Source organism: Neophocaena asiaeorientalis, unplaced genomic scaffold (genome assembly GCF_003031525.2).
Source record: "Neophocaena asiaeorientalis asiaeorientalis breed wild unplaced genomic scaffold, Neophocaena_asiaeorientalis_V1.1 scaffold133, whole genome shotgun sequence".
NCBI classification, from domain to species: domain Eukaryota; kingdom Metazoa; phylum Chordata; class Mammalia; order Artiodactyla; family Phocoenidae; genus Neophocaena; species Neophocaena asiaeorientalis.
The window spans coordinates 1,239,647-1,260,711 of NW_020174429.1; the positions used below are offsets into that span (position 1 = coordinate 1,239,647).

The window sequence follows — 21,065 nt, forward strand, 5'->3', positions numbered from 1 at the left end:
GGGAGAAGGGCGGGCCTTGTGTGTAACCAGGAGCGACTGCTGGAGGGGGTCCGGGCTGGGGGAGCGAGGCCGTGCTGGTGGAGATGTGGTGGGTGGATGCGATTCAGCACCAGGGGAGCGCCGCTGACTGGCGGGGCCCTGCCGCCCACCTACAGCTCAGATGTGCCTGTATCCATCTGCGGAGCTGCTGTCCCGCTGGGCTGGATGGACAGACCCATGAGTCCCCAGGCCACTGAGCTCAGGAGCCCAGAGCGAGCCCCCTGTTGCACTGCACAGCTCCCCGCAGCTGGCCTGTGGGCCAGGTGGCCGGGCCCCTTACGGAAAGCCGAAAAATGAGCCCTGGGCTTCCTCTCTGAGGTCCCAGCTGAGCTGTGTGCTGAGGGCCTGAGGGGAAAGGGTCCGAGGAAGGGTGAGGGGCGTGGGGCTGCCCTTTCAGGGCCCGGAATGATGGATTCCCCAGGAAGGAGCTAGCAGGCAGCGAAACAGAGGAGTCTCATCTGGTTGGCAGGTCATGGAATTGGTCCTGCGGATTGGGGGAGGAGGTGACGCCTCTAACGCCTGGCTGTTCTTAAAGGGATTGGCTACATTTACAGCTGCTAATGCCTTTTGTCACTGGGCGGCTGGGAAAGGATGCTGAGAGGGCTGGGACAGTTCCAGCCTCTTGTCTCTGTGCCCTACCTTTTCCTCCAGACCTCTGGCCCCTGGTGTAGCGCTGTGAGCCCCACGAAGGATGAAAGGCGGGCAGGCCCAGAGGATGGGGGGAGCGAGATTCCTGACCTCAGGCAGAGCCCACCGTGTCAGCTGAAGCACCTTGCCGAGTGCTGGTTTCCCAAGGAAGCCACACCGCTCTGCAGCCTCAGCCCCTCCGTGCCCCTCCTTCGGCTGTGCCCACCCAGGCCCCGCCCTCCCTCCTGCAGGCTCTGGGCTGCCTGCCCTTTACAGCAAAGTGCGGCCTCAGCGCTTCTCCCACTCCTGCTGTCTGCCCTTTTGTTCCTCGGCATCCGTCACCTGGCAGGGAATGGGGGCAGGGCGGGACGAGGAGGGGGGCCAGGAAGGCTGCAGGGTGTGTTCCTCGGATCTGGACCCAGCTCTGCATGCCGCATCCTGGATGGCTGCAGCCAGGGGAGGTGTCTCTTCTCCTCTTCCACCTTCTCCTCTCTTTCTTCCTCCTCTGGTCCCGTCCCCCTTATCACTTTCACTGATCATTAAAACATAAGCTCCTCTTGCTGGCTCTCAGCTTAGCCAGCAGCCCAGCTGTTTGGGGGTTTTCCCATCCTGATCTTCCTGTGAATGGGAAACGGAGCCAGGAGGAGACCCCAAAGCACAGGCAGGAAGGGAGCAGAACAAGTCCTGGAGGAAAGCATCCACCAGCCTGAAAGTTTACTCTGTGCCTCCTTACTCTTTTTACCTTAAGAACGCGGTGGAACTTCTAAGCTTATACCCCAAAGAATTGCAGACAGGGACTCAGACAGATACTTGTACACCCATGTTCACAGCAGCATTAATCACAATAGCCAAAGGTGGGAACGACCCGAATGTCCACTGATGGATGAATGGATAAACAAAATGTAGTTCATACATACAGTGTATTATTGTAACACAGTGTATTATTCAGCCATAAAACGGTGTGAAATTGTGACACGTTCTACAACATGCATGGATCTTGAAAACATTATGAGAGAAATAAGCCAATCACAGAAGGGTAGATATTGTATGATGCCACCAAAATGAGGTACGTTGAAGAGCCGAATTCAGAAGAGATAGAAAGTAGAGTGGTTGCCAGGGGCTGAGGTGGGGGATGGGGGGTTGTTTGGTGGGCGCGGGGCTTCTGTTTGGAATGATGAAAACGTTCTGGAAATAGGTGGTGATGACGTTCACACAACACTGTGAATGGACTTAATGCTACTGAGTTGTACACTTGAAAATGGTTACAGTGGTACGTTTTGTGCTATATGTATTTTACCCCTATAGAAACTGGGGGATTGAGTGCCTGACCGATAGCCAAGGAGTTGGATAATGTAGCTGCACTCCCTCTCTTTCCCTCCTCCCTCTTCTCTGCTAAAGAGATAAAACTTGGGTCTTTTCTACTGAAGGAGGGACCTGAACCCCGGTTGGGGCTCATTCTAGGATGTAGAAATGAGCCCAAGTGACATGTTAGCCCGGTTCCCCCTCAGAGAGCAGAGTTCCCAGCAGTACCCCAAGAACAGAAGTCCCTGAGGAGAGTAACACGGAAGGAGGGAGAGCTGGCAAAGGGGCATTATGGATCTGGTCGCCACTGTGGGCAGCCGGGCCTGATCCACTGGGACCCGCTAAAGGACCATAAGGGAATGTTTGTCCCCGTCCAGGGCTGCCCCAGGGGCTGTTAGCTCCTCCTACTCCTAGGATGCAGTTTCCATCCTAGGTGGGCTCCTGCAGGCACTGCTGGAGCCAGGTGGGCTCCTGCAGGCACTGCTGGTGTGTGTCAGAGGAGGCTGGGCCGAAGGCGCTCAGGGCAGCTGAGAGGAGGTGCTGTCAGGCTACATGTTGAATCTGACTGGGCAGCAGTGACTGGAGTAGGAGGGGGCCTCCAAGGCAAGTGACCAGTGTGGGGCATGCTCCTTTTCTCTCTGGGCACCAAAATTCTCCAGGGTGGCAATGTGTCTCAATGCCGGTCTCTTTCCTCAGTGAGCCAGTGAGGGGTGATTTCTGCCCCTGGGCTCCCTGACAGGACAGTGGTGTGGCCCCATGACAGACCCGCAAGAGCCTGGGAGCGCCCAGCAGAGCAGGACAGAGACTGCTGCTGCAGGCCGCGCCTCCTGGAACCGCTCCTGTCTAGTTCCTACAGAAGCCAGCCCTCTGCCTGTACCTGTGATGTGTGCCAGAAGCCTGTGATAAGATCTTAAGTCTTCGAGGAATAATAGGTGCGGCCTTAGGTACTGGCTTTTTTCTGCAGGCGGCTCCTTTTCAGCCCTCTCTGGACACCAGCCTTATCATCCCATCCCCCTGAGGCCGTCCTTCCGCCCAGGATCCTGCACTGAGCTAGGCACAGGGCCCAGCTCTCTAGAGCCTGCAGCCCAGTGGGGGTTAAGACATGCGCGCGCACACACACACACACATACACACACACACACACACACACACACACACACAGCACTTGAGGGATTCCCTGGGCTTTCAAAGGGCATTGAGGAAAGGCGAAGTGGGAGATGTCCTGAGGGCCTGAGCAGGCTGCCAGGAGGTGGGATGAAGAGGCAATGGGGAGTCACTGGACCTGGAGCTCTGCTGTGAGAACTTGGGCAAGTTACTTAACCTCTCTGAACCTCAGTTTTCTCTTCTAAGGAGTATAGTTATATCGATTACATAGAGTTATGGTGAGGGGGAAGTGGACGAAGGCATATGGAGTGCAGGGGAGAGTGCCTGGCCCATGATACAGGCTCAGTACACATTAGCCTTTCCTGCTATTAGGGGTTGCCGTATCCATGCCCCTACGCCGAGGCTGGGTGCATCCTTTGCCCACTGGCCGCTATTAAAGCTAATTGCCCGTTGGGCTAATTGCCTGTTGGCTCTAAGGTCCTAGCACTCTGTGAGTGTTAGGACCCCGAGATTTGGCAGGTGGAGGGAAGGGGAAAGTGACTCTGGGTGAGGGACATAGTGTGAGCAAAAGCACAGAGGCAGTAAAAGCATCATGTTAGTGGTTTATTGCCATGTAACAAATAACTACAAATGTAGTGGCTTTAAACGATGCCCGTTTATCGTCTCACAGTTCTGAAAGTCAGAAGTCCTGCTCGGTATAGCAGGAGGCTGGAATCAAGGTGTCGGCTGGGCTGAGTTCTGGTCCGGAGGCTCTGGGGGACGAAACCTGACCCCAAGCTCATTGGTTGTTGGAGAACTTACTTCCTGCAGTTGTAGGACGGAAGCACCTTTCCCTTGTGGGTTGTTGACCAGGCATTGCTCTCAACCTCTAGAGGCCGCCCAGGATCCTTGCCCACACCCCTCCTTCTTCAGGCCAGCAACGCTGTCTCTACCTCCAGCCCCGGATTTAGGGGGCTCGTGTGATTGGATCAGGCCCCCCTGAATACTCTTCCTCTCTTCAAGTCTGCTGATTTGGAGTTTAATTATATTTGCAAAATCCCTTCCCAGGAGTTCCTAGATTAATATTTGATTGAGTAGCTGGGGCAAAGGTGTACACTCAGGACCCTCTTAGGGGGTCCACCTGCCACACACGGCTTGTACCTGGGACAAGGAGCAGAGTGGCCAGGGGGCTGGAGGGAAGCACAGGCAGCCACTGGAGCAGGTGGATGTTGGTGGTGGGAGGGATGTAAGGCCACTGTAGGCCTTGAATGGCAGGTGCAGGAAGGGGCGTTGGACATCCCCACCCCTACCCCCTCCTGTGGCCCTGCACCACTAGGCAAGCTTATTTCAACCTGAGCAAACTACCTGCACGCTCACTGCCACCCAGGCCTCCACACCTGGGTTCCCTCACCCAACCCTGAAACCTCAGACTCCTCCCGCTGGGGCAGGTGGACAGATCCATGAGCCCTAAGGCCACTGAGCTCAGGAGCCTAGCGCACACCCGCTACAGCTGGCCTGGGGTCCAAGGGAGGCTGGGTCTCATGCAGCAGCCGAAAGCCAAAACCTGAGTCGGGAGACCAGCTGGAAGAATGTGTCTCCCCAGGGAGTTCTTCCTCCCCATGGTCCGCACAGACTCCGGGGAGCCTGGCGAGGGTGGGAGGGAGTCAGCATTCACAGTCTCAGCAGGATTTCCGGAACCCAGCAGGACATTCCTCGTGCTGTTTTGGTTTCATTACCGTTAAACACGCAACCAGCCCTTAATTATCGGTGAATAACTGTGTCCTAAAAAAGCTCTCAGTAATCCAAGGTTTTGAAATGCAAGTGTTCCTTTGAAAATACTGGGATGTTGCCTTTATTATCCACAGTACTGTTGTAGGTGCCAGCAGCCCTTTGTGGTCTCAGAGCCCCGTGCATACGTTACTTGGGTCTTTGTGTATCTAATGGTGCTGGTTGGGTAGAAGTTCTGATGGTGAAGCCATGTGCAGCCTCTGCTTCCTCTGCTGAACGGGCTTCCCTGTGGAGAGCACTGATTTCCAGACAATGGAAGGGACACCAGACAAGCTTTGAAGCCCTTTCCCATCAGGCCTAGAGCCTGTCCAGAGGAAGGGGGAGGGTCCCTGGTGGGAAGGGACCTAGTGGTGAGAATGGTTCTCGCCTTCCCAACTTCCAGGTGGATCGGGAGGGAGCTTTGGGAGCAAGCGTGGACAGTGGAGGTGTCCCTGCAGGCCTGGCCCTGCAGCGGCTGGGTTGACGCGGTCTAGTTGGGGAGGGACAACAGTTCTATTGGTGGACTTTAACAGCTATCCCTGGAACGATGGTCACATTATGCCAAGCCCCCCAGGGAGAGGGCCTGAGGGCTGAAGAGGGAGTCATTCTCCTACAGAGGACCATGGCTGGGCCACACCCTCCCAGGCGACCCACCTTGCCTTTCACGGCGTATCATTAAAAGCCAGTCACGTCCTTACAGACTGAGTGTAGCGTGTGTCCCAGTAGATGCACCATTAGCAGGGCTGCAAGATCACGTTAAGGCCTACAGTCTTCACCTAATTTAGGGATAGCCTGGCGTCCAAAGAGAAAATGTCTCTTTAGAAGGAGGTATTTCTTAGAGGCCCAGGCCCCTTAGAGGGTTTGTGTCTGTGGACCCCTGTACATCTCAATGCTGGGGTCAGAGACGTAGAAGCCTGTGGTCTGTTTTATTCTGCTTTGTGGTGGATTTTGTTAACTCCAAGTTGGGAAGTAGGGTTGAACTTGTAGACTGGGTCCATATTCTGCTTTTTCCTGGGTGGTAAGGTCCGGGTATGGACTAACGCTCAACATGGCATGAGTTACTGTGTTGGCCAATTAGGCAAATTACCTGCCTTCTCTGGGACTGAGTCTCCTTCCCCACGCAGGAGGGATCACAGCATCCTCTTCACACTGAAGGCGAGCTGGCACCCCACGGACTTCTCAGGATGTTGGGAGACCAAGACGGCAGGCTGGATGAGGGACTGCTTCCGGGCGGGGGAGGATTTCTCAAGTGGGGTCATCATCTCTGCCTCCAACTGTGTCTCACAGAGCCCATCTGTTCTCTGTATCCGCAGCCCAGGCCCCTGAGCGGGAGGGATGGAGAACTCCTCAGCAGCGTCGGCCTCCTCCGAGGCCGGGAGCAGCCGCTCCCAGGAGATCGAGGAGCTTGAGCGGTTCATCGACAGCTACGTGCTTGAGTACCAGGTGCAGGGGCTGCTGGCTGACAAGACGGAGGGGGACGGCGAGAGTGAGAAGACGCAGTCCCACATCTCCCAGGTGAGCACTGCCCGGGAGGGGGCAGGGCCTGGGCAGGTACGGGGCCTCGGAAGCTCGAAGTGGGGTAATAAGGGTAAGGGACCCTAATTGCAGGCAGCATCTGAATCTGATTGCCTGGCCCTAGGTTGCCAAGGTGTGGATGGCCGCACCCAGCAGAGCGTGGGATCCAGGCAGGAAGCCCCTGGCTGTGTGCTCCCAGCCCCTCTGAACCACCTCTACCCCGCCCTACCCCACTGGGTGGCTGCGGCCCAGCCAGACTCACAGTTCATGGAACACTCGTTTACTGAGCCCCTGCTGTGTGCTAGGCGCCGCTCCCTGTCCTTCACAAGCTCATGTTCTAAAAGATGTGGCGACTGTAGCTTATCCAAAGGGCACATAATCAAAAGTCTATCACTTATGAATATTTCCTCTGATGTCGAATACAGGCAGTTGTTGGCACCAAAGAATCGAGTCTCTCAGACAGTCACCCAGGGCCCTGTGTGCCAGACCTCGTGACACACATGAAGCCTTCAGACCAGACTCTCAGGTTGGCCTCCCTGCTCCTGGTCAGTCTGTGGCAGCCCTGATCCTGGGTAGAAGGTGAACTCGGCTGAAAGACTGTGGGTCGAGATTTGGAAGTTTTGAGTCGTCTTGAGTAGAATGTGAACCATTAAGGGAAGTGACCATGTCACATGCATCTTTGCTGAACATGTTAAATTCTCAGTAGATGTTTGTTCAAGAGTTGGTTCCAACTACTAGCTGCCTGTGTGACCTCAGGCAAACCCCTCAACTTCTCTGAGGCTTGGCTTTCTTATCTGGTGAGTGGGGATGATCCCGCTGCCTCAGGCATGTTGGAAGGTCAAAGGTGATAAGAGGCTCCGAAACTACAGAGGGGCAGAGTGTTGTGTGCACCCAGAGGCTCGGGGAGGGTCTCTTCTGCTCAGGGTCTGGGGCCCAGTGTCCACCTCTTGTACTTGTCCCCCTCAAGCCTGGGGCTCCTCTGTCAAGTAGAGAAGTTGACATGGGTGCCCTGCTTTGGAGAAAAGCCAAGTGCAACTGGCTGGCTCGCTCTCTGGGTGGGCGGAAGATCCAGACCCTCCAGCTTTTTAGAAAGCCAGAATGAACCTGTGGCTTTCCTGGAACTCGGGACCAGGAGTGGACCTGGGAAATTGTGACGCCTTGCCGGTCCACGCCTTATCCCCACTGGAGGGTAGGGAAGGCAAGATCTGCCCTGAGAGAGAAATCGATGCTTTCCTTGGCGTCCTTGAAGTTCTAAAATCACAGGTAGTGTGAGCCTGTAATCTGTTCAGTATTCATTCCACAAGTGTGTATTGAGCACCTGCTCTGTGTCTAGCACTGTCCTAGGACTGGGTACCTGGGAGTGAGTGAAAGAGATGAAAAGCTCAGCCCTCGTGGAACTTATCCCAGTGGTGGATGGCAACTGCTGTGGGGAAAAATAAATCAGGAAAATGGAGTGGGGAGTGATGAAGGTCAGGAGGGGTTTGCAATTTTAAATGGGATGTCAAGGAAGATGTCACCGAAGGAGGTGGAGAGGTGAACTTGCAGATATCTGGGGAAGGGGCAGTCTAGGCAGAGGGGACAGCACGTGCAAAGGCCAGAGCTGGCAGACTTATTATTCCAGAGGCAGCAAGGAGGCCGGTGTGGCTGGAGCAGAGGGAGAAAGAGGGAGAGCAGAGGAGATGCTTCAACGAGGCAGAGGGGTCGGTAGACCAGATGTACAAGGGCTGAGTCCTGGGGTCCGCCTACATTGAGAAAGCAGGGATGTGAGGGGGGCCAGCAAAAGAGACCAAGAGGGGTTGGCAGTGAGGCAGGAGGAAATCCAGGTGAGAGTTGGGTGCTGGAAGCCCTGGGGAGGATGTGTTTCGAGGGTGGGGGGGGGGCAGGCTGACTGCTGCTGCAGGGCATTTGGGAGGAGGAGTGAGAATAACCCAAAGGGGCCACTGGGGCCGTCGGCGACCCTGATGGGAGGGGTGGCGGTCCAGTGGTGGGGGTGAAGGTCAGGGAGATGGGTTTGAGATGGGAGGGTAACACAGTGCAAGCACTCCCTGTATTACAGGAGTTTCGCTGTAAAGGGGAGAGGCGTGCGGTTCTGGGGGAAGCGAGGTCACAACGGGAGCGTTAACAATGAGCTGTGCGTTGACGGGAGCGGTCCAAGGCAGAGGGGCCGCTTCCCGGAGCAATGGCCTTGAATAGGTGAGAGGGCTTGGCCTCGGCTTGGGCCCTGTGGATGGGTGCATGGGCCTAGCCTGATGTGTGCTGCCTGCCTCCCCCACTGAGTGGACTCTGGTGGCCTCCAGCAGGGCATCCCTCAAAATTTCCTTCAGGTGAAATGGGCTCTTACAGGACAAGGGTCCCAGGAAGCTGTGAAGCTTCACCCCAGAGGAATGCTTTGTGAGTGATAGGATTTCTGTTCCCAGAGCAGCCATCGGGGAGAATTTTGGAAGGAGGGGCCCTCCTAGCACCTCTGAGCCCCCTGTGGGGACAGCTGAGCTTTCAGGATGTAGAGCAGATGGAGAAGTGCCCTCAATCTGGGCCCTGCACTCCCGGCTTCTGCTCCTGGGATTGGTTGGACCTAACCACGCTTGGATGTCCACATCTGGGTGGGCTGTTAAACAGATGTTGGCTTGAGGCAGAGTGTGGAAAACATTTGTACCATCTAGATGCATTCCTTAAACTTTCTGCATTCCCTGAGGTTCCCTGGGAGAATGCGAACACCTGGCAGGGTCCCAGGACCCGCCTGTGTGCAGGTGGCCGAGGGGGACATGTTTCAGTCCTGCTCCCACCAACTACCCTCCCCAACCCAAACACAGCTGGGGTCCAGACTCCAGGGGAGGGGGCAGCTGTGGCAACTCTAAGCAAGGCCAGGGTTAGATGTGTTATTATAACACACTTCTTTAAAAAATACAATCTCTATTGACACAGCTTTACAGGAAATCTTTCTGCTAAAGCACTTTTGCTTGTTTTTATTTAATCTGATGACTATTTTAAATGGAAGCCAAAGACAAAAACAAAAATAAAAAACCTCAGAGAATGTCCTGGGCTGCCTGTCTGTGGTGGTGTTTTGCTGTTTCTGGGAGAGAAAATTGTTAGGAATCTTGGAAACCTTGAGAAAACTTGAGGGAGTGGAGAAGAATGTTGCTTTTCAGTGGGTTGAGGTCATTTTTTAGGATCTGAGAGATGACAGTTGACACTCAGGAAGGAAATACCTCATGACGCTTGTAGAGTTGTGTTCTCCCCCACCCCTCCCCCATCAATAACTAGAAAGAAAAATGGATGGATGGATGGACGGATGGGTGGGTGGATGGATGGATGGATGGGAGAGAGATAGAGAAGAAACAGAGAGAGACAGAAAAGTGTCCTTTTTTTCCTACAAGAGTAACCGAGAGAGTGTGTGTTCTAAGTTTCCCAACATGTTTGGGTACCAATTTAAAATTACACCCTCACCCACACCCACACATTTCAAAAGTGCCTGTCCTCCAGTGGATCCCAAGTCCCCAGAGGCACATCCTGAGAGCTGTCCTCACTCTGTCCTTGGGAGGAGGGGGATTATAGCCCTATTCTGCAGGAGAAAAGACTGAGACACAGAGATGGAAAATGGCCAAACCCCACTGCTTGGTGGTGGCCGAGCTGAGCCCTGGTGCCCACCCCTTCCCCACCTACTTTTGGTTCCATGCTCGGTACAAGCTGTGACTAACAGGCTGTTGGGAAGTTAGTCTATTTTTCCCCCTGTGGAATGAGAATTAGGATTCCAAATCTCATTGACCATTAACCTTTTGTGGAAGAGATTGGGATGTTATATGTGGGGTAGTTTGGCACTTCTGATGTTAGTGGATGGTTTTGTGGATCACCAACGCAGTGTTCACAACTCTGGCTGCATGTTGGAATTGCTCTGGAGCTTGGACAGATCCCACCCTAGAGTTGAGTGGAATGGGGAGGGGCCTGGGCATTGGCATCTCATCCACCCCCACGTGACTCTGATGTTCTGCTCAGGTTGACGACCACAGCCACAGGTGGACTTGTCTGACTGCCTTCCTACCCCTCCATGTCCAGCTGCCTTCCCTTGGAAGGATAGAACGTAGGGCCATTGTAAAGAGTGGATACATTTAATGAAAGCGTGTTTCACACTAAATGCTTGTTTGCAAGTCAAATGAAGAGCCAGTGAGGGTGAAGAGAACTTCCTGTAGTTCTTTTTGATGCTCTCAGGCACTTGGAAGTCCTGGGTTTTGTCTCATACACAGAGACCTTCCAAGAGAGATGCGACCATGCATATATGTAGGATGGATTCAGATGGGCATGATGTCGCTTTCTCACAATGTTTTTCCTTCTCTTTCTTTTTACATTTTTCTTTATATTCTGCCTTCCCTGTTCACTGTTCCCTCATCCCTCTTTTATCCCATTCCCTCACTTCCTCCTGTCCTTTGAATCCTTTTTCCCTGTCATCTTTGCTCATAGGAGGAAGCGATCAATGGTGGACCATCTATGAAAGGCTTAACAGAAGTGAGTTTAAGGAGACCTGTGGGGTGTGAATGTGGGGACTCATTCTTCTCCTTATTTAAAAAAAATTATTTTTAATTACCCAAGTACTGTATGCATATATTCTCATGGTACATAAGAATTCAAATGCTGACTAGTTACGTCCTCATTCCACTGTCTTACCCTACCTCCCACTGGAATGATGAGTTAACTTCCTCACCTTTTCAGTGCTTTTACGTGTGTGTTTGTGTGTGTATGTGTGTGTGTAAAATACTACTTACAGAAATATATTATTTCACAATCATATATCATGGCTGGTGAATATGTTGTTCAATAACTCACCTTTTCCGCATAGCTGTATGCCCTAGGGACTCCTCCAGGCTTGTACATCTGCTGTGTTCTGTTTAATGGCTGCACAGTTGCCCATAGTATGGATGTCCCATTGTTCAACCATTTACCTATTGCTAGGCATTTGGATTATTTCCAGATTTTCCCCTGGAAATACAAGCTATTTCAGTGAATACTTCTGAACATGCCTCGTCCTGCACGTATAAAACTGTTTCTTTAGGTGGACGCTGAGAAGTAGAATCAATTTTAATAGCTGTTGCCAAATTGCTCTCCAAACGCCTGTTGCATTATTCACAGGACCACCAGTGTATTGGGACAAATGGTCTTTTGTCACTTTAATTTGCATTTCCTCAATTTTTAGTGAGGTTGAGCACTTTTTAATCTGATTACCAGCCATTTTTTAAATAGGTTAAATTTTTATTTGACTTTTAAAGCAACAATTGGAAAAACAGAGACAATCAGAGAACAGAGAAAGAAGCCCACCGTAATTTTGTTTTTTAAAGGAAGAATTTTTCTTTTTTTTAATGTTTTTAGCTCTTTATTTATTTTTTAAATTTTATTAATTTATTTTATTTATTTTTGGCTGCGTTGGGTCTTCGTTGCTGTGCACGGGCCTTCTCTCTAGTTGCGGCGAGCGGGGGCTACTCTTCGTTGTGGTGCGTGGGCTTCTCACTGCGGTGGCTTCTCTCCTTGCGGAGCACAGGCTCTAGGTGTACAGGCTCAGTAGTTGTGGCGCGCGGGCTCTAGAGCACAGGCTCAGCAGTTGTGATGTATGGGCATAGTTGCTCCACAGCATGTGGGATCTTCCCAGATCAGGGCTCAAACCCATGGCCCCTGCATTGGGAGGCGGATTCTTAACCACTGCGCCACCAGGGAAGTCCCCACCATAATTTTATGATAAAAACTAGTGTAATTTTTGTGTATTATTTTTTCTTAATACACCTTTCAAGAGTTGAACTTCTAGCATACATGTCACTTTTAGCTTGCTCGTTTATTTAGCATGGTTTCCTACACATTATTTGGTGGTTTTTGCATAAAGTATAATTGTTTAAACCTGCCAGTTACTGTTGGCTAAATAGTGAAATATAATTATAGCTAAGAATGATTAATTCAGGCCCCATTCTAGGCTCTGGGATAAAGTCATGAACAGAATGGACCATAATCCCTGTCCTCCTAGCTCTTACTTTCAGTTGGAGAAAGACAGGTGATAGACAAAGAAGAAAATAGATGTTAGAAGGTGATACACATGAAGGAGGCAAGAAGGGGCGGGGTGCTGGGCTGTCTCAAAGGCTTACTTAAGACTTTTGAGCAAAGATTTGAAGAAGGTGAGAGTTGAGGTCACTTAGGAACCAGCCTTCCAGGCAGAGGGGATGTTGAGGGCACAGCTCTGCTGTGGGAGTGTACCCCACTTCGAGGAACAGCTTGGGGGCCAGTCTGGTGAGGAGCAAAGAGCCAGGTCTGTGGGGCCTCATCGGTGAGACGCCGGGAGGTTTTGAGCAGAGGAGGGACATGGTATCACTGGTTAAATTGGACCACTCTGGGTGCTGTGTGGAGAATAGGCTATAGCAAGGGGCGGGGCAGAAAGGAAGCAGGGGGACCAGGAAGTCCTTGGTTGGTCAGGGTCAGAGGTGATGGTGAATTGGAGCTGTGTGGCACCGTGGAGGTGGTGAGAAGTGGTCAGATTCTCATACTTTAAGGCACAGGTAACATGATTTTCTAATGAATGACCTTGACAATAGCCTGAGCCTATAGACGGACAGACTTTCCAGAAATGAGATGGAAGACCCTGGAAGAGCAGCATTGGGGAAGCAGAGGTCAAGAGTTCGGGTTTTGGATGTGAAAGGTTTAAGGTAGTATTGGATGTCTTAGCAGAGATATTGATCAAGCAGTTAGATGTACAAAGTGGCATTCAGAAGAGGGGAACGACCTGGAGATTCACATTTGTAAATAGTAGCATGTGGGTGGCATTTTAAGCCCAAGGAGTGAGGGAGCTTAGACAAGAGGGTCAAAGATTGAGCTCTAAGAAGCTTCCCTGGTGGCGCAGTGGTTGAGAGTCCGCCTGCCCATGCAGGGGACACGGGTTCGTGCCCCGGTCCGGGAAGATCCCACAGGCCGCGGAGCGGCTGGGCCCGTGAGCCATGGCCGCTGAGCCTGCGCGTCCGGAGCCTGTGCTCCGCAACGGGAGAGGCCACAGCACTGAGAGGCCCGCCTACCGCAAAAAAAAAAGGAAGTTGGGGCCATGAGGAGGAGCTACCAAAGGACACGGAGGGGTGTCCGTGTAACTCATTTACTCTACGTCACAATGCTGTGAAGAAGGTGCTGTTAGTGTTGCCAGCATACATGGGAGGAAACAGAGGCACAGAGAGGTTGAATGTGCTGCCTAAAGTCACACAGTGCGTATGTGGTCGGTGTGAGGTTTGAACCGGATGATCTTGCTCCAGATGCCATACGCTTAACCTCTGCTCTGGCAGCTTCTGTCATTATCACAGCTTGGGGGGAGTAGTCTGAGGGAGGAAGAGACTTTCCCAAGGGACAGCGTAAGAGGTAGAGCAGGAATAGGAACTCACGTTCGCTGCGTCGAGAGCTCAGGCTCCTGATCGCTGCGTTAAGCTGCCTCCACAGCAGAGAAGGTGTCTGGGTTTCTTGTTAGTTCGTTAGTTTGTCTTAAGATCGGAGCAAGAAGCCTTTCTCCCTCTCTCAAACCTCAGCCTTTGGGCAGCATCCCCTCCCCGTCACACACAAGGTTTTCCTGGAGTATCACTGTGGAGGAGAGTGTGAGCTGCCAGCCCATCTCTGCTCCCACCTCCTCTGTTCCCCCTCTCCTGGTCAGTAAGCCCTTGTGCCAGCCCAGAGGAAGCAGTCGAACAAGATCCTGACTTTGAGAAGCTCCCATCTGTAGGCCGTCCCCATCTCCTCTCAGGCCCTTCGCCGGGAAAAGAGGACGTTGGGTGAGAGCAGTGGTTCCCACTAGACCTTCGAATCGCCCCCCTGGGGGGTCCTGGCACCCCCTTGATTAAGAAGCCGCGGATAAGATGGCTTTTTAAATAATTTTTCACTTTGAAATAATTTCAGATGTACATAAAAATTATAATAGGACAAAGAATTCCTTCACCCAGATTCTCCAGTGTTAATATCTTACCACATTTATTTTCTTTCTCTCGTCTCTCAATAGATAGATAGATCGATTGATCACTAGATTCTGTATATAGAGAGATTTTCCCTTTATCTCTAAACACTTCACTGTGCGTTTCCTAAGAACAAGGACATTCTTTTTTTTTTTAATGGTATTTTATTTTATTTATTTATTTATTTATTTTTAACATCTTTATTGGAATAGGATTGCTTTACAATGGTGTGTTAGTTTCTGCTTTATAACAAAGTGAATCTGTTATCGACAGATGAATGGATAAAGAAGCTGTGGCACATATATACAATGGAATATTACTCCCCCATAAAAAGAACATTCTCTTATAATTACAGTATAGGAAATAAACATTGATACAGTACTATTATTTAATCTATAGACCTTTTATTTCACCAGTTTTCTCAATAATATCCTTTATAGCAAAAGTTAAAAAAAAATTCTAGGTTCCTCAAAAAATTAAACATAGAATTACTATATGATCCAGCAATTCTACTTTTGGGTATATACCCAAAAGAACTGAAAACAAGGGCTTGATCTGATACCTGTACAACATGTTCATAGCAACATTATTCACAATAGCCAAAAGGTGGAAGCAACCCCAGTGTCCATCAGCGGATGGTTGGATGGACAAAATGTGGTCCATACATAGAGGAATATTACTGAGGCTTAAAATAAAGGAAATCCTGTCACGTGCTACAACATGGATGAACCTTGAGGACTTTATGCCAAGAGAAATAGACCAGACACAAAAGGGCAAGTACTGTGTGTTCTCACTTCTGTGAGGCACGTAGAAGAGTCGAATTCATAGAGAATGATAGCAGAATGGTTGGTATCAGGGGCTTGGAGGAGGGGGGATGGGGAGTTAGTGTTTGAGGGGGACAGTTTCAGTTTGGGATGAAAAAGTGCTGGGGACGGATGGAGCTGGAGTGCTGGATGGTGGTGATGGTTGTACAGCAGGTGTGAATGTGCTTCGTGCCACTGAACTGTACAGTTAAAAGTATTTAAAATGCTCAATTATACAATAAAAAATCTCTGGTTCAACATCTAGCGCAAGACCATACGTCACACTGAGTTTCCAACATTTTGACTGGCTCCTTGAATTAATACCTGTTTATCCCCTTTACTCATTCTGCTACTTTTTGGCTGTGTGACCCTGGCTCAGTTACTTAACCATGCTGTGCCTCAAATTCCATATTTGCAAAGTGGGGGTAATACATGGGCCTTGGGATCTATGTGGAGTAAATGTTAATGTAAGTAGCAGGCTTAGAATAGTGCCTGGATTAAATGAAATCTTTATATTTTCTGGGGATGAGTCCTTTGTTACACATGTTGCAGGTGGCCTCTCACTTGTCTTTAATTGTGTCTGTGATTTCTTTTGTCACACAAAATTTTAGACTTTGATGGAGTTTAAAACTCGTATCTTGGATTTTAACCAACTTGGAATGTGTTGTCGGTGGTACTGGGAGGCAGATTCTAGGGTCATTTTTTCCTCGCTGGCTCGCTGGTTGTCTCAGTCCCTGTGTTTATTGATGGTCTCTCCTTTCCCCTGATGTGAAACACTGTCCCTATCACATGCTAAGTTCCCATTTGCACATCTGTTTGTTTATGGGTTTGGTTTTATCAGTTGATCTCTTCCTCTCCTCCTGTGCTGATTCAGCCTGACGGTGTGGCTCTGGCCTTGATACACTTTGATGTCTGGAATGGCGAACCCCAGGGACTTCACACACCACCCGAGGGGGCAGTTTATCCTTAGCACTTTCAGCCTCCCCCAGCCTGGGGCTTTTCCCTTTTCGCTCATCCTCCCTCAGCTTTCAGTGGCTTCCTCTGTCCTCCATCAAGTCTGCTCCAAAAATACTGTCCATCCTGGGGTGCAAATGACTGATAATAAGATTTTAATTCTTTTAGCATGAAGTATTTAAAGTGTACCGATAGAAGCAGAGAATAATGGGATAAGCATCTGTTTGGAGTAGACTAAACATCTGTACTCCCGCTTATTAAACCTTAACCCTGTGCCATCTTTGTTTCATCTTTCTAAATTAAGAAATAAATTATAGCAGTTATGGTGAAGGCCCAAAACCACTCTTGTGAATTCCATGTTCATTGTTCCCATACATACAGATTTCCCACTTTTCCTGCTTCTTTGTGTTCAACGACCTTTTCAGGAGGGGTCACCTTACCCCACAGAGAACTTGCTCCCAGCTGTAAACCCTTCACCTCAAAAGAGAAGTGCCCTGGCTGAACCAGGTATAGGGGCAGGGCCGAGGAGAGTGTTCCCCAAGGGGGCCCTTCTCTTGTTCTGGAATCATCTCATACAGATAAGGACGGGTTCCCGGAAGGTCTGTGTCTGGAGAATTTTCTAGGTGGCGGCTCAGAAAAGGCAAAGGGGAGGGAGGTGGTTGTGGTGCAGCCTAAGAAGAAAGAAGACAGCGTGGGCAGCAGAATCCCAGCAGGGGGAGGAGCTTTGAACAGGGAAGGGAGAGCTCCCAGGGGCTTGTAGGGTCAGGCAGCAGCAGAGAGCGGATGTGGCTGGGGGGTTGGATGCCGCACGGGCCCAGTGGTACAACTTCCTGGGAGAACTGCAATGACTCACATTTAATTCCTCCCCGGGGGTCAGGAAAGCAGGACCCAGCTGGACCACACTCCCTCCCCCAAAAGCTTTCCCTGGGGGCCGTGGCTGGCTCTGTGGGGTGGGTTTCTGTGGACTTTACTATCTTGCTAGCTTTCCTAAACACATCAGCCCTCTGCTCACTGCTTAACTCTGTGATGCTCTCAGAGCCACTTCTTCATTTCTGTCTGCCTCTGCTCTCCCAGTGGAAATATTGGACTAGCTTCCCAACCAGTGGGTCCCCCACACCCACACTCCGGGCCAGTTCAGCCTGTTCTAACACAGCTCTGATGACGCCCTCCCCTAACAGAAGCCTTCGGACTCTTTCCACCCAGGAAGAGTCTCTGACCGCTTAGCCGGAGAGTCCTGCTTGCTGCCCTCTACCCCTGAGCTGGCCAGTGTTCCCCTGCCATGTCCACACTTGGGCTCACTCTTCTCCAGGGATCTGGGCTCAACTGCTTTCCTTCCCTAGGGAATCCCTCCGAGAGCACACTGTCCCTTCTCAGCCTCGCCCTCCCCCTCCCCGCGTTACTGTTACTGCACATGTCACCTCCCCTGTGAAGGGAGCGCCGGTGGCAGGTCCCACACCAAAGGTGCTCAGGAAGGTTGGCCAGCGTAAAGTTAAGGATGACCTTTGACAAAGCAGAGCAGTCTCATCGGAGCTTGGAATCGCTCTGGGAAAGCCTAGCCAGGGGGCTGAGGTGGCACGTGGCTGTGCACAAAGCCTCAGCTGCCCCTCTGTGCCCGCCTGTCAGGAGCAGCCAGTGTTGCATCCCATCCCCGCCCTGCCAGGGACCACGCGGGGACCACGCTGACCCCAGGAGGAGGTGTGCCCACCCTCAAATCACCTCTGTGCGAGACGTCAAGTCAGCAGTATGCAGCTGGGGTTGAAGTGTTTGGGATGCCCCACTGGAGGAAGGCTTCTCTGCAAGGCTGTCCTGGGACGGGACGAGAAGTGCAGGATCTAGTTCTCTCCGGGCCGGTAGTCACTGCGTGCCTTGACCATCCTCCCCACTGTCAGCCAGCCTCCAACCAGGAAAGGAGAAGCCACTCAAGTATAGAAAGCAGTAAAGCAGAGGGATTGTTTTTATAGTAGTTCAAATAGTTTACAAATATATATATATAAACACGTATATACATATGTGGATTACTTTTTTTTTTTTTTTGGCTGTGCCACGCGGTGTATAAAATCTTAGTTCCCTGACCAGGGTTCCAACCCGCACCCCCTTCAGTGGAAGCACAGAGTCTTAACCACTGGACCACCAGGGAAGTCCCTGGATTGCTTTTTATTTTGAAGTTACTTTTGACTCATAGCAGAGGTGCAAAAATAGTACAGGGTGTTCCCATGTACCTGTCTCCTAATATGAATATCTTACATAACCGTAGTACAATGATCAGAACTAAGAAATTAACACTGGTACAATGAGACTTTATTTGAATATCACCAGTTTATCTACTAATGTCCTTTTTCTGTTCCAAGATTCAAATTTGCATCTAACTGTCATGCTTTCTTATTCTCCTCCAACCTGTGACACTCCCGTGGTCTTTTCTTATCCTTACAACCCTGACACTTGAAGAGTATTGGTCATTTATTTTTTGGAAAGTTCATCAGTTTGGGTTGCCTGATACTCTCTCACGATCATATTGAGATCGTGCATTTTTGGCAAGAACACCTCAGGAGTGACATGACCCTTCTCAGGGCATTACGCTGGGAAGTCCACAGTGGTAATATGTTTTATTACAGATGATATTATCCTTGGTCACTTGGTTTAAGGTGGTGTCTGATAGATTTCTCATTTTTCCCTTTTCTTCTCCTATAATTTAATAAATATCTTTGCAGAGATGCTTTGAGACTACACATATCCAGACAGAGGGAATTTAACCCAGGGAGTTGGTTACCCAGATAATAAAAGAGCTGAGAAACTAAACAGCCACAAGGAGCCATTACCACCTCTAGGCCTGAGGCACAAAGGGAGGAGATGGTATTGCCAGAGCCCAGCGTTAGGGGTCGTGCACAGAGGGCCCATCTGGTGAGGCTGGAGCCTTGAAGGAGACCCAGTCATTGCTGGTAATGCTGCCTGAAGCATAGAGAGATGGGGGAGAAACACTGCGGCTTCTCTCTCTTCCTGTCTCCCATTGGCCCAGCCCAGCTGGGAGCCAGCTGAGCCTGCAGGGTTCAGCCCCTCTGCAGTACAGAGCCGGGATGGGCAAGAAGTGGCTCTGAGGGCACACTCTCTTGGGACTGGTACCTTGCCTTTGCCAGTTCCTTCGAACTGAGCTGTGCTGTCCAATAGGGCAGCCACTAGCCACATGTAGCTCTTGAGCACTTGAAATTGACATGCTTTAAGCAGATTTCAAAACCTTAGTATGGAGAAAAGTATGTAAAATATCTCATTGATCATTTTTATATCAATTACCTATTGAGATAAACATATATTGAGATAAATAAAATGCATTATTAAGTTTAATTTTTCTTTTTTCTTCTTTAAATCTGGCTACTAGATCATTTAAAATTATGTCTGCGGCTCCCGTTCGTTGGCCAGCACTGCTGTAGAGTGCACTTGTACCGGCCTGTATCATCGGCGTTGTAATAACATGTCTTTCCTGTACAAAGGTCATGCCCTTGACCCACAGTCGGGGGAGGGTGTGTCTAGCCAAGGTTTCACAAATCCAGGACGGTGATGGCTTTGAGCCATCCACACTCACGCACAGTTTTGACCAAGTGTGTCAAACAGAGAGAGACTGGTCTCCTCTGCTTTTTATGAATCATACAGGTGTAGGTCAAGATCAATGTTCAACGTGAGCTGGAGAGCCTACCTAACATTTAACACAATAATAAAAGCACCACCATATATATAGATAACACATTACCGTGGAAGAGCTGTACTCTTACTGCTACTTTATATCTATATATAGATTTTGTATAGCTTACAAAGTCCCTTCATTTCAACCTTGCTTTGTCATCTATAAAATGGGTGACCATTTTATAGATGTCAAAGTGAAGCCTGAGAGATTACGTGGATTTCAGTGGCTCTCAAACTTCTGGTGCATCCCTTGGAAAGCTTGTCAAAATGGAGAAGACAGGTGCTGCCCTCAGCGAGTGATTCAGTGGGTGGAGATTAGGACCCAGAGACCCCCCACGTGGCAGGGTTTGAGGACCGTTACACTGGTAGTTGTCATATCACACTTTGGGACACATGAGGCCCCTGAGGTCAGTGGTGGGACTGGGCTTCTGATGGCCAGTCTGGGGCTCTTCCCCGATGCCATGCTCTCCTGTCAGTCCACAGGTCCACCGTACTTTGGGGCTGGGTGTACGGTATGATCCACACATACATGCCTCTCCTCTAGCTCCAGCCTTGACACTGTAGGGGGCTAGTGTGGCTGAAGCATGGTTAGGTGGTCAAACATGGTGCTGGTTTCTCAAAACTCATATTTACCCTCTGTGTTGTCTGGTTGGCTTTGGAAGGTAGCTGGCTCTTCATCACTTTGGTGGGCTTAGGTGGCAGGAAATGAGTTTGCCTTCCCCACACATACGCCAAAGGGTCACCTCCATGTGGCACTGGGAGATGCCAAGTGGGACCTGCTGGTACAGAAAGATTTGTCTTTGAAAATGGCTGAGCAGGATTTCATACTGGCTCTACTGCAGCAGGGCGGGACCGTGCCTGGGGGGCCAGGGCAGAGTGAGGATGAGCCTGTGTGTCCTGCCATCACTGACCACTCCTTTCTCCCCTGCAGTGGACGGCGGACTGCAGTGATCAGCTGGACTGCAGCTACTCCTTCTCCCGAGGGCGAGCCCCCCTGCAGCAGGTAGGGAGCCAGCTCTGTGCTCCATCTGGGGGTCATCGAGGTCTTGTCTGTCTGGGTTCCTGGGCTGTTCACCGTGGTGCTCCTGAGAGGTGGTGATGTGGGAGTGCGGGAAATGGGACAGGGGAGGGTGCAGTCTGCCCCCTGGAAAGTTCTCCCTGAATATGCAGCCCACAGTGAAGCCCTCCCTGCCCAGAACACATAGATTCATAAGATTTATTTTTAGTAGCAGCGTTATTTATAATAACAAACATCTGTAAACAACTACTGATCCGTTAAGAGGAGAATAGATAAATGATACGTGATATATCCTTACAATGTACTGTAATACAGCAATAAAGTGAGTGATCTGTGATA

General features: G+C 50.6%; 1 protein-coding gene across 2 annotated transcripts in view; it reads left to right on the forward strand.

The window, feature by feature from the left end:
* CTIF (cap binding complex dependent translation initiation factor) overlaps positions 1-21,065 on the forward strand; it is a 304,284-nt gene that overhangs the window by 68,983 nt on the left and 214,236 nt on the right. For both annotated transcript variants that reach the window (XM_024756820.1, XM_024756821.1), the window contains exons 2-3: positions 6,132-6,333; positions 20,640-20,711. In XM_024756820.1, the coding sequence (XP_024612588.1) occupies positions 6,154-6,333; positions 20,640-20,711 (252 nt within the window). In that variant the 5' untranslated portion in view covers positions 6,132-6,153. The remainder of the gene's footprint in view (positions 1-6,131; positions 6,334-20,639; positions 20,712-21,065) is intronic.